At 40.0% G+C, this 11,622-nt stretch overlaps 1 protein-coding gene across 1 annotated transcript; it reads left to right on the plus strand.

The window, feature by feature from the left end:
* Window positions 1-9,990: 9,990 nt before the first annotated feature.
* LOC130583615 (uncharacterized) lies at window positions 9,991-11,618 on the plus strand (the record flags this gene model as incomplete). Its single annotated transcript, XM_057383098.1, has 1 exon — window positions 9,991-11,618. A coding segment is annotated over exon 1 (1,440 nt), but the record flags the coding sequence as incomplete, so codon positions are not given.
* Window positions 11,619-11,622: the final 4 nt, after the last annotated feature.

The raw sequence follows: 11,622 nt of genomic DNA on the forward strand, positions 1-11,622 counted from the left end.
TGTCCACAGCTACAGGGTCAAATAAGGCAAAAAAAAAAAAGATTCATGAATATTTTCTTGAATAACATTGACAAGATCATCTGAATTATTTCTCGAGGTCACATTATTTACAGTTTATGAATTACTTGGTTGGCCACTTGGAATTGATTACATGCTCACAAATCTGAAGCATTTTACTTGCTTAGCTACAATTATGACTTTCATGGAAAGGCATGTGTTTTTTAAATTTATTGTTATTTATACTTTTTTACCAAAAAATGGATACATTTAATCAGTAATGTAGTAGAAATTTTAATTAATCTCTTGCAAACTAGATAAAACATATGGCAAACTAAATAGCTAGCTGTTTCCTGAGTGTTCTGTGAAAAGCTTGGTTAAAGGAGGCCAACAGGAGCACAACAACAAACCTAAAATGGCTCTGGGCTATGTTGCTTAGCTTATCTTCTTTTAAAAGCAAGTCAAAATGAGCCACACTTCATGACTGGCCTTGACTTTCTTTAGAAGCATTTTTATAGGGTTTTTTTTTGTAAAGAGTGCATCGGTGCGATCCAATTTAACAAATTTACACTTTTATATGATTTGTTTTCATGTATCTCAGGAATGTACATAGCTGTTACTTTGAGATTGGAAGGCTGCACGATTGTAGTCCATACTGATTGTAGATCCATTCCTGATCTTGAACTTTTAAATTCTGTTAATAACAATGTCATTTGTTTCTCAGATTAATGAAGAAAAAGACATAGGGCCTTGTAAGGGGTTAAGCATTTAATAAACACTAAGGAAGCATAAAGAGAGCCAGTAACTGTTTTCTGTGGTAGAGGAAGACCACTGATGACTTGCCATTGGGGTAGGAAGATGTAAGCTACTCTTTCTATTTTGACTTCACAAAAAACACATGAAGGAATATTAACACTTAAGGAGCAGAGGAAAGGCCTGCATTTGAATTAACCCCAGAGTTAGGTCTGTACTTAAAATTTAGGATCACGCAATAAATCCTTCAGTGAGAGCTAGAGACTAGAGCTTTGAATGGTTTCAATAGGGTTGCTTACAGAATTTTATGGAGGAAGAGAAATCTTGTGTCTGTCAATTTAATACTAACTGAAATGAATTTTTAGAATATTTTCCTTTCTTTTAAATGTGATCATTTTTACAAACTCTTCAGATGTGTTGTCTGTTTTTTTCTTTAGTACATAAATGTATTTATTTGTTATTAGACTAGTTTTGATAATGATTTTAAAGTGAGGAAATCTGAAAGCATTTAATACTTGTTGCAATATCTACTCCACAAACAAAAGCTTCCTGATTCCTTTGGCATAGTGACCAATCCATCACACATGCCCCAGGTACCTATGTAGCGAAAACAATTGCATCTTGCTGCCTGGGATGTTTGACATGGGATTTTCTGAGATTTAGAAATGGTAGCATCTGTGAATGTATCTTCTAGTCTCCATTAAACAGAAAATCTCTCCATTGTATGTCAAAATAGTGACAACATGTCTGAACCTTGAGGGGACTCAAGACATGCAACAACTCAAGATAATAATTTCATTGACTAAATTAAGGGAATACTATGTGATTCAGGTAATCAATTACTTATCAAGTAATGAAGAAAATTACTAAAGCAGCAAAATTTAATTATTTTAAATATATCCATCTAAAGATAGATCTCATGTTGAATGCATTATTACAAATCAGTCTGGGGGAAGTTAGGAATAGAAAAAATTAGAAACATTGTTTCTTATAAATACTTTGCCTTTGTGTTTATGAAACAACCAACATAATTTATACAAAGATTTTCCTTAAGGGAACTTTTTTTTTCTTTCATTTCTCTCCAAACACACAGTATTTGTAATTTGGTGTACATAATTCATATGTATATATATCTCATCCACATGGTGCTGCCAGAGATGTGATAAATTGAACTAATTCTGTGGGAGTTTTGATTTAAATTCTCAACCCCAGCAGACATTATCACTTTAATATGATGAATAAAGCAAGAAAATATATATTTATTTTTTCCCAAATATAGAAATAATTATTTCCTTTTCTCACATAAATATGGACTTGTAAAAATTACAATGGAACAGAACAGTATTTTATTTGCAACCTAGTGCTAACAAGAAGAATAAGGTAATGTATATTTTGATCAAGTCAGTCTGGAAATAAACTGCCATCCTTGCCAGAAAGTAATTTTTTTTGCCTCTAATTTTCGAGGATTCTGTTCTGCAGAAACGTTATGTTTCTGCAACGTAAAGTTGCAATACAGTTGTTTAAGGTAATTTAAAACGCAGAAGGGAAAATGGTACAACTTTTTCATAGCACCTTATGTAGATATTATTTACTATTGACTACTGATAAAAGCAATGACTTGGTATTGAAGTGGAAACAAAGTATGTAACCTTAAATTTATTTTTAAAAAATCTCTTTTAAACTAACATTATTTTCCTGCATGACATTAAATGCATACCAATAAAAAAGAAAAATGTGAGTGCCAAATACTGTAATTTTTATATTATAATTTCTTCTTAGAGTCCTAGACATTGAAGAACATGAAAAGATGAAATGGAGGGCAATAAGAAGCCCAAATTGATAGCTGCATTATGACATGCTATGGAAAGGAAGAAATGAGTTATATGACATCCCAAAGTAATGTTGGTACTTTATACTAACATGTTCCATTATCACTGCATATATACTTCAGCAGATACTGCTGTTTTGACCTGTTATGCAAGTATGTGTTTCACCTTTTAATTAATGATCAATTTYAATAAATGCACCAGAGGAACACGTATATTTGAAAGAATGTTGTTTTGAGGTCCTGCTGTGCAGGATACATGACCAATGCAGGATCAAACCCACAGACAAAGTTTAATGCCTAGTTTTCACAGACATGCCTAGAGTTTTTGGTCTGTTTCATTGATGAAGTAATGTGTTATGTAAATTTTGGGTTTGTAGTGATCATTTTAATAGTATTTAATTTTTTTCAAGTGAGACATGATTGAATATTCTGCTCTTCACATTTTCTATGTGCTCTTCCTCAGCTTTTAAAGCTGGTGCAACTCTGAAGGGGAATAGGGGAAAGAAACCCAATTCCTTATTTGTAATTTTTTCTTAGATTCTACATATCTAAAATTAAATTGCTATAGTTTTGATTAGCTTCTAACCACAGGATTCCAAATGCCAAATTTCCAAAGAATTTTTAATTTATTTTAAACAAGTAAGAATCAATTTTCAGCAGCCTGTGACACTTGTCAGTGTACTAATCCCTTTGTTTTCTGTTGCCAGAGTTTCAGTGGGTAAAGTATCCCTCAGAAGAGTTAAAACACCCCTGGCCCATGCAGAAAATATCACAACCTACAGTTGCAGGGGTTCAACCTATTCACTTTTAAATGACAATAGTAACTTCTTTGCTTGTCTATTGCTTCCAAAACCGAAAAATCATTTTGTATTCCACTCAAATTCACTCACTTGTGTTAATAAAGGTAGCTGTTTTAAAAACCTTTAAAATATTGCAAAAACTGAATACAAGCAGGGCATGCAGTCGAAAGCATGAGACAGGATTTTTTGTCCAATTATAATTTCTAAGACTGGCTGACAATTCAAGGAATATGCATGTTCTTTAAAAAAAGATCAGTGAGTCTGAAACAAATTATTTCAACCCACATTTGGTCTGAAATCTGCTTTCTCTTTTAATGTCCTTTAGGACTGCAGCTCCTATCAGAGGAGGTGATTGTCCTGCTGTGCTCTGCACTGGTGTGGCCTCACCTCAAATCCTGGGGCATCTTTGGCCATCACAATATAAAAATAATATAAAGCTATTAAATAGTGTACAAAGGAGGACCATGAAGACAATGCAGGTTTTCGAGGGGAAGCCGTACAAGGAGTGGCCGAGGTCACTTGGTCTGTTCCGCTTGGAGAGGAGGAGACTGTGGGGAGATCCCCCAGTTGCACTCTGCAACTTCCTTGTGAAGGGAAGAGGAAGGGCAGGCACTGATCTCTTCTCTGTGTTGATCAGTGACAGAAGCTGATGGAATGGCCTGAAGTTGAGTCAGGGGATATTTAGGTAGAGTATCAGGAAAAAGTCCTTCACCCAGGGGGTGTTTGGACACTGAAACAGCCTCCCCAGGGCAGTGGTCACAGCACCTGCCTGTGACAGAGGTCAAGAATTGTTTGTACAATGCTCTCAGGCACACAGTGTGACTCTTGGGATGTCCTGTGCAGGGCCAGGGCTTGGACTCAATGATCTTTGTAGTTCTCTTCCAACTCAGCATACGTGTGATTCTCTGATATTCTATGATTCCTGCTTGCATTGCAGCAAATTAATTCAGARAAAAAAAAAAAAGGAAAAAAAAAAGTATGGTTAACTAATTGTGTCAATGAGTTTGCTAACTCTGGTAAATATTTTGAACTATATTTTTTTAATCATATGTGGATATTACTATAGACTAGATGTGTTTCATCAAACAAAGTAATTTAGGTATTCTTCAGATAGTTGAGATAAGGTCTGTTTTTCTATACGTTAAAACTTCATTAGACTGAAATATATTCCAAAAAGAAGAAATTGTCATCTACATGAAACAGTAACAGTAGAATCAATTGAAAAAAATCAGTTTGAAGCCCTGAAAATCTTTAAATAGTTCTCCAGAGCATTCCGTTTCACTGTTTTGAAATCCCAAAGGGAACACTGAATGGGTAGAAGGACTCTGATAATTGGCTTGTGACCTCCCTTTCATTCTATGTCACATCACATCAGGGGACCTCCAAAAAATCTTTCTCAATTAAAAAAAAAAAAAAAGAAAAAGGAAAAAAAACACATTGGAAATAACCCATAGTGTATTGAACAAGTTCTGGGTGGTAAAATTTCAAATTCTTTAGCAAAACAATGAAATATTTTGAATTACTAAGTATGTGAATAGGACCTCTTTTAGTGGCCAGAAGCCATCAGAAACCTTGCTGTGTGATGCTCTTGGGAGACAAATATTAAATACTTAATGAATCCAAGATAGTGGGATACATTTACCTTGGTGTTTCTCTTGTTTCTCTGTCTTGACCTGATATCTGGCAGGACTCTTTAAGCATGTCATACATCCTTTGAGGAAAATTTTAAACAATTAAAAAGTACTTTCTTTCATTAGGGTTACGGTAAGTTTGGGCCAGCAGCCAATGAATGAGATTTCTTGTTTCAGACTTTCTGTCACTTGGTGTAAATTCCAGCTTCCTCTTTGGTGCAAAACATGAGAGTATTTAAAAAAGAACACATAAAAAAGCATTAAGAAGGTAATGTGACAGGTTTGTGACAGGTTTTTAAAATCGAGAATATGAAAAGAGCCATTTCCAGAAGAAAAATATATAAGAAACACGACCAATGCAGAGGAAATGCTCTTCCCTATTCTACATCTAATTAAAAGAATCTTCAGTAAATTAATTAGGTTTGTAAATCAAACCAAGAAACTGCAAAAAGAAACAGCAAATTCATTCATTTTAGTGAAAGAGATGGAAACCAAAAGTTAACTGTCTTAATAAAATAACTGTTTCAAGTTGTTATTACAATCTACTATTCATGATGGATTTTTTATCCAAAAATATGTAAACACTAATATATTTGGTTTAAAAATGTTAGTAGTCAAACTTTTTAGGATTCACTTTACATTTCACACAAAATTGACAAATTGTTCCTCACACAACCTATAATTCAGTCAGGTTTGCTTTATGATACAGCCATTTATTCTGTCTCGAGAACTTGGTGTCTATGCACAGATTAGCAACACTCTTGAGCAGGTTTACTTTACAATCTGTTACTGAAGAGGAATTTATGCTCCTCTTGTTTTGAGATTCCAGTCCTGTTATTGAAATCCTAAATATTGCATTGTTTTTCAAAAAGAAAAAAACTTCAGGTATAGGCTATATTTGCTAGAATTATTGACTACAACTCCAAGTTTCCTACTATAAGAGTGTGAAGAGAGTCAGTGAGGTCACAAAAGAGTTTAATTTTATATTTTGCGTGAAGTACCATGATGTTAAGGTTAAGGTGGATTAAGGTTTCTCCTTTTGTTTCCTTTCTTGGGGAATTTTCTTTCCCAATTTTTTTTTTTCTGGGATACACTGATTGCCAAGTCATTCTTTTGCTGGCTGGGTGATTGGGGAAGACAAAAGGACCTACACCCTCGGTGGGGCCAAAGGGTCTCTCTGGGCACTTCTCCTGCCTGGCAGGTTTTTTATCCCTTTCTTTGGAGAGAGGGAATTTCTTGCAGGAGTTTTGGGCTCGGGGAGGGCATGTGGGTGTGGGGTGGAGAGTAGCTTCACTTCCTGCCCTGCTTGAGTCAGGAGAGGACAGTGGACCTGCTGCTGCAGAACCCAGCATCCTGTCATTGGTTCCTGTTTGCTGCACTGTGGACTTCTGCCCCCCTGCCTTGCTGGGGACCCCTGAGATTCCAGCTGCAGTGGTTGAGTTCTGCTGCATCCCATCTCGCAGCTGTGGGATTCTGCTCATTTTTTGCACATCTGACCGTTCTGAGGTTTCTTGCTACCCAGAAGGAGCACCAAGATCAGCGTTTTCCCCTGTGGGTTTGTAGGGGAACTTTTTCTCCATCCACCTCTGCTGGTTTTTGTCCGCCATTGGCCACTGAGATCTCTGAACCAGCCAGGACCTGCGTCACAGCACCTCCTCCAGCCGCTAGGGAATCATCACACCTGCCCTGCCCAGCCGGGAGCCAACAGYACCCCTGCTGAGTGGGACTGTAACTGCACCAAAGGGGAGGGTGTGTCTGTGTGCGAAGCTGTTACTGGGTTTGTGGCTAGGTTGGTTGTTGCTATCGTTGTTGTTACTTGTTTCACCTTGTTATACATATTAGTACAAACTATTATTSCCTTTTACCCATATTCTTGCCTCAAAAACCATGATTTTCAAAGATATAATAATTTGGAGGGAAGGTGGGTCATATCCACCCCTCCAAGGTGAGGGGTCCCTGTCTTCATTGGCAAACACCTGTCTTTCAAAACAAGGCACACCACTAGCTGGTGTTTCACGTGCAGTCCTCTACCTCTGGCAATGAAAACTGGGTTAATAAATGTTTTTTGTAAGTTTATAACCAGGCATATGAACCTATGACATGATTCCGCACCTTTCATTCCTTCTAGCTATGTCTCTCCTGACTAGCCTGTTTAGTGTTTCATCTGTGCCTATTACAATATATCTGATMTTTTTAGCTATTTGTTAATTGCACTAATGTATTAAAACTGTTGCTCTGAAACACAGATTTTAAAATTCCCTTCACACTAACTTTAAGTGATGGACCCTACCCATGGTAGTGGGAAATGGAGAATGGGAGACACTTGCCTACACAACATACCCTTACGCAAAAATATCTGACTAAAGAGAACAAATGGTGCTACATTTTTTRTTTAATTTTTTCCCAACTGAGAGGTCTACAAACATGATTATATGTTGGGACTACTAATTAAAGAATTTTATTTCAATCATGTTTCATTTCTATATAATTATAACTGTGATAAGTGTGCCACTTTTTAAAGTTTACTGAAATATTAATTTCATTTTCAAATGGGCTATCACTGAAATAAATGTTTCTAATTAGACATACTGTAATTTTGGAATAATGTCGGTTTCAAAAAAAGCTTTTTAATCAAGACTGTCATTTACCTTATTCCAGATTCTGAAAGACCTTGCAATTTAACTAAGAGGATCATAATTTTTTTCTGTTTTGACATATTCAACATTAAAAATTTGCCTTTCAGTTTGAAACAGTATTTCTTTCGGATGTTCATTAATTTTTATTGTTTTCACTGGAGAATTAAAACTATAAATTAATTTTTGAGCAGTTCTGATCCTTTGAATTATAGTTCAGTCCTTATTCAGTATATCTAGACTGTAGAAAATAACTTAAACACTGTGTCTATGATTACTGCATGGCAATATTTAGTTATACCATTGTAAAACAGTCTTGCTTACCTAAGAGCAGATTCTACATTTTTAAACCTAAATACAGGAACCGATGTTCCTTAAACCTTTCTGTAGAAGTAAAAAATACTCTGCTGTACTGTGTTATACTGCTTGATTTTGTTTAATTTGTATAATATTTGCTAAAATCCTCTCCAGGGTGAAAATATTTGTCTAAAATGTATTGACAAATAATATATGAGATTTAGCAGCCCATACATGGTCCTTACTATTAAAATTTACTTGAAGTGCTTATGTAAATAAAGAATACTGTTTAAAGTTTGAATATGAAAAAAAATCTTCTTTTTGTTCAGGAACGCTTTATTCACTTCAGCAAAAAGGGAACTTCACTTGCTCTAATTGTTTGTAGTTATAAGAATTTGGGTATTAACCCATGGTCTGGCCCACCATTTACACCACCATCTATCAATGCTGTTCCAAACTTACCAGATCTAAGTCTTTTACTTAAGAAAATTTACATGAACGATTGACAGAGACCAGTCTGATTCTTATTTATGCCTCAACATATGTTCCACAAGGTAAAAGATGGCTTCCGGGAGTAGTGTGCTTGCAGGGAGCCTTGTCCCTCGGGAGGCTTTGCCTGGCAGCCAGTCACKGGAGAGACAGCTTCCCCCACTGCTCTGCAAGCACCCTGCCTCCACCTTGTTGGTGGGGCAGATGCCCGGATGCCCGGGAAAAAAGCCCGCGGAAAAAACGCGTGGGAAATAGGAGGGCGAGGCATATAAAAGCAGCTAACTGCGACACAACGGGGGCCATTTTCCTTTGGAGTTCTTGGAGGTACCGGGGGCCCGCCTCGAGGGTCACCTTGGCCTCCCCCTGCTCCTTCGCTTTTCCTTTTCTCCCTGTGGTCCTGCCTTCCCTGTCCGCACCTGTCTTCTCCGTGTGCTCTGTTTCGCCGCTTTCCCGAGGCATCTCGACCCTGCGACAACCTCGTGTTTGCTGTCTTCCCGACGGAGCCGCYGCCTGCAGCAGCCGCTGTCGTGAGTCCCACAGCCCCAGCCTGCCCACAACCGCGTGTCCAGCAGTGCCCGCAGCCGTGTGTCCAGCAGTGCCCGCAGCCGTGTGTCCAGCAGTGCCCACAGCAGCCGTGTGTCCAGCAGTGCCCGCAGCCCCAGCCTGCCCACAGCAGTCGCAGCTATCTCACGAGTGTGCCCGTAGCCACRGATTCGTCTTCTCCRCTGTYGAGAGGGACACGCAGCCGCTGCTGTTTGGAAATCGCGCCCAGCCGCCTCAAAAGCCGCGCAGCCTCCTCGCGGTTCGCAGCACACACACACACGCACTCTCCTTCTGCCAACGTCGACGGGGTGCCCGGGGTACAGCGGTTACAATCTGTCTCTTATTCTGTCTCTCTCCGTTTCTCCTTTTCTCTCTTTTCTATTCCCCCCTTGGTAGGAAGTGGTAGGAACACTTACCCTTCTTTATCAATAAACAGTTCTCAGATATAATATTGCYGCGTTTGCGCTTCATTTTTTGTCCAAAAAATCTATTAAAAGARTCCTCCCCGACTCCCTCTTTCGAGCGGGACGGGACATTAAATTGGTGGCAGCGTCGGGATTTTTGGACAAAAAATATTATATCTACTTTAATTTGCTTGGTGTGTGTTTGTTTTAGGGAGAGATTTACTTGGGCATTGAAAGAAAAAAAAACGGTGTGACCCTCCCTGAAATATGGTRCCTGTAACTGATTCACTGTGTGTTCTCTCAGAGAGTGCTTTTGGGGTACTTTTGAGACTTGTATAGTGTGACCCCCTCTGAGACGCATTCCACACCCCTTTCTGTAGCTCTTTGTGTAACTRCCTKTGTGCCTRAYGRTKTGWTCTCTCGGGTGGTGCTTTTGGGGGCACTTGGAGACTTTACAGTGAGACCCCACTCGAGAAGAATTTTGGTCCCCTTTTTTCAGTGTATTAGGTCGTATTTGAAAGTGTGTTCTCTTGGGGAGTGCTTTGGGGCACTCAGAAATCTTACAGTGGGACCCTCCTCAAGAGTTGTTGGCCCCTYCTCGCAGTGTGCYAGGTTATTTTTTGYAGTGTCAGGYTGCTTGCAGCGGTTCTCCCAGAGGATAGAACAGTGTTACCCTCTGCGGGAGGTGGTGCGCGGTTAGTTAAAATCTTTTGTGTGBGTTTGGAGAGTACTTAGTTCGAGGATTCAGTTAACGTGTGAGCCATCCCAAAAGTCGTTTGCCCGCGATTCAGTGAACAATAGCAATGGATACCGTTGCYCGCCAAGAGAAACCGGGTGGAGACCCGTCCGCCCCCTTGCTTGAGTTTCTAGAAGCTTTCAAAGCTAGACCCTCTCTCCCTGGGTTGGACTGTGCTGCAGAGCACTGGCACAGCGTGCAAAGYGTGGTAGATCGTATCACGGCTTTGCGATTGAAAGCAAAATCTAAACCGAGGGAAGRCAAGGCRGTTGTCTGTGCTGTGTTGGGAGCGGCACTCGCTTCAGCCGTGCGAGAGCGAGCAGCCCAGAGCCATAGAGAGACGGCCGTGATTAAAACTCTGCAAGCACAAGTTCGGTCCCTGCAAGCCCAAGTGGCAGAGCTAGAAGGACAGCTAGAAAAAAGCAGAAATCAGAACAGGAGTTTGATACAAATGTTGCAAAAGGAGCCAGTTCGGGAGCCCGCCATGCCGGCTGCTGCAGGGGCGTCCCCGGATGACAGCACGGCCGGAGCGCTCCCTCCGGCAGAACCCAGGAAAGTGCAGACAGGCTCGCAGATCCGGCCCGACGGCGCGGTCCGTCTGTGCCCGCTGATAAAAACTGAGTTTTTGTATGAGAATAATCAGGACCAAGCACCTGTAATTACAACGAAAGAGGTCCCCTTTACTGCTACTGAACTAGCCAAGTTAAAAAAAGATTTTAGCAGACACCCCCGGGAATCTGAAACAGAATTTGTTTGGASAGTTTCTTTGAGTGGGGGGGACCAAATCCTTCTTAGTGAAAAGGAAGCHGAGGGATATTGGGGACCTGGAGTGTTTCTTACCACAGGGGACCACCGAGCCCCGTGGTCCCTAACCCAGAGAGCAGCTTTCTGGGCTGGAAGTTTAAACCCTCTGGAGAGAGGTGATCCTCTAGCCATAGAATGTAYCACAGATGAGATAGTTGAAAGTGTCCAAAAGGCAGCATGTATTCAAATGATGTATGAGCGTAAGCTAACCCCATTACAAGAATCGCCTATGATGCTGAGAGTAGATGCTGATCGGATGACCCCACTAATCAGAGGGCTTCCTGATTCTCTAAAACCAATGGCAATACAATTACAAGGGAARATACAGGCTTTGGCCCCACTTGAGAGAGTGGCTGCTGCCTTGGAGGGTACCATCTCTTCCCCTGCAGGAAATGGCACTGCCCAGGGAGACAAGGTATGGACTTGGGGAGAGGTAGCTCAGGAACTGATTAATTTTGGACGGAAGTACGGTCGCGTAACGCTAGTAGTCAGCAAACCAGAGACTCTTGAGGTGAGACATGCACGTTCTAGTCCTAGACTATCACCTAAGTTTTCCCCACATTCTAACCAGAGTGAGCAGAAGCATCCACTCACAAGACAAGCAATTTGGTCACAAGGTTTGCAAAAGGGAATCCCGAAAAGGCTAATGGACGGTCTCTCCACAGACCAACTAGAACAGGTAGTGTCTAAGTGGCCAGACAGGATAC

The sequence above is a fragment of the Malurus melanocephalus genome, unplaced genomic scaffold (genome assembly GCF_030028575.1).
Source record: "Malurus melanocephalus ecotype Western Australia unplaced genomic scaffold, MMel_1.1 scaffold_606, whole genome shotgun sequence".
Classification (NCBI taxonomy): Eukaryota; Metazoa; Chordata; class Aves; order Passeriformes; family Maluridae; genus Malurus; species Malurus melanocephalus.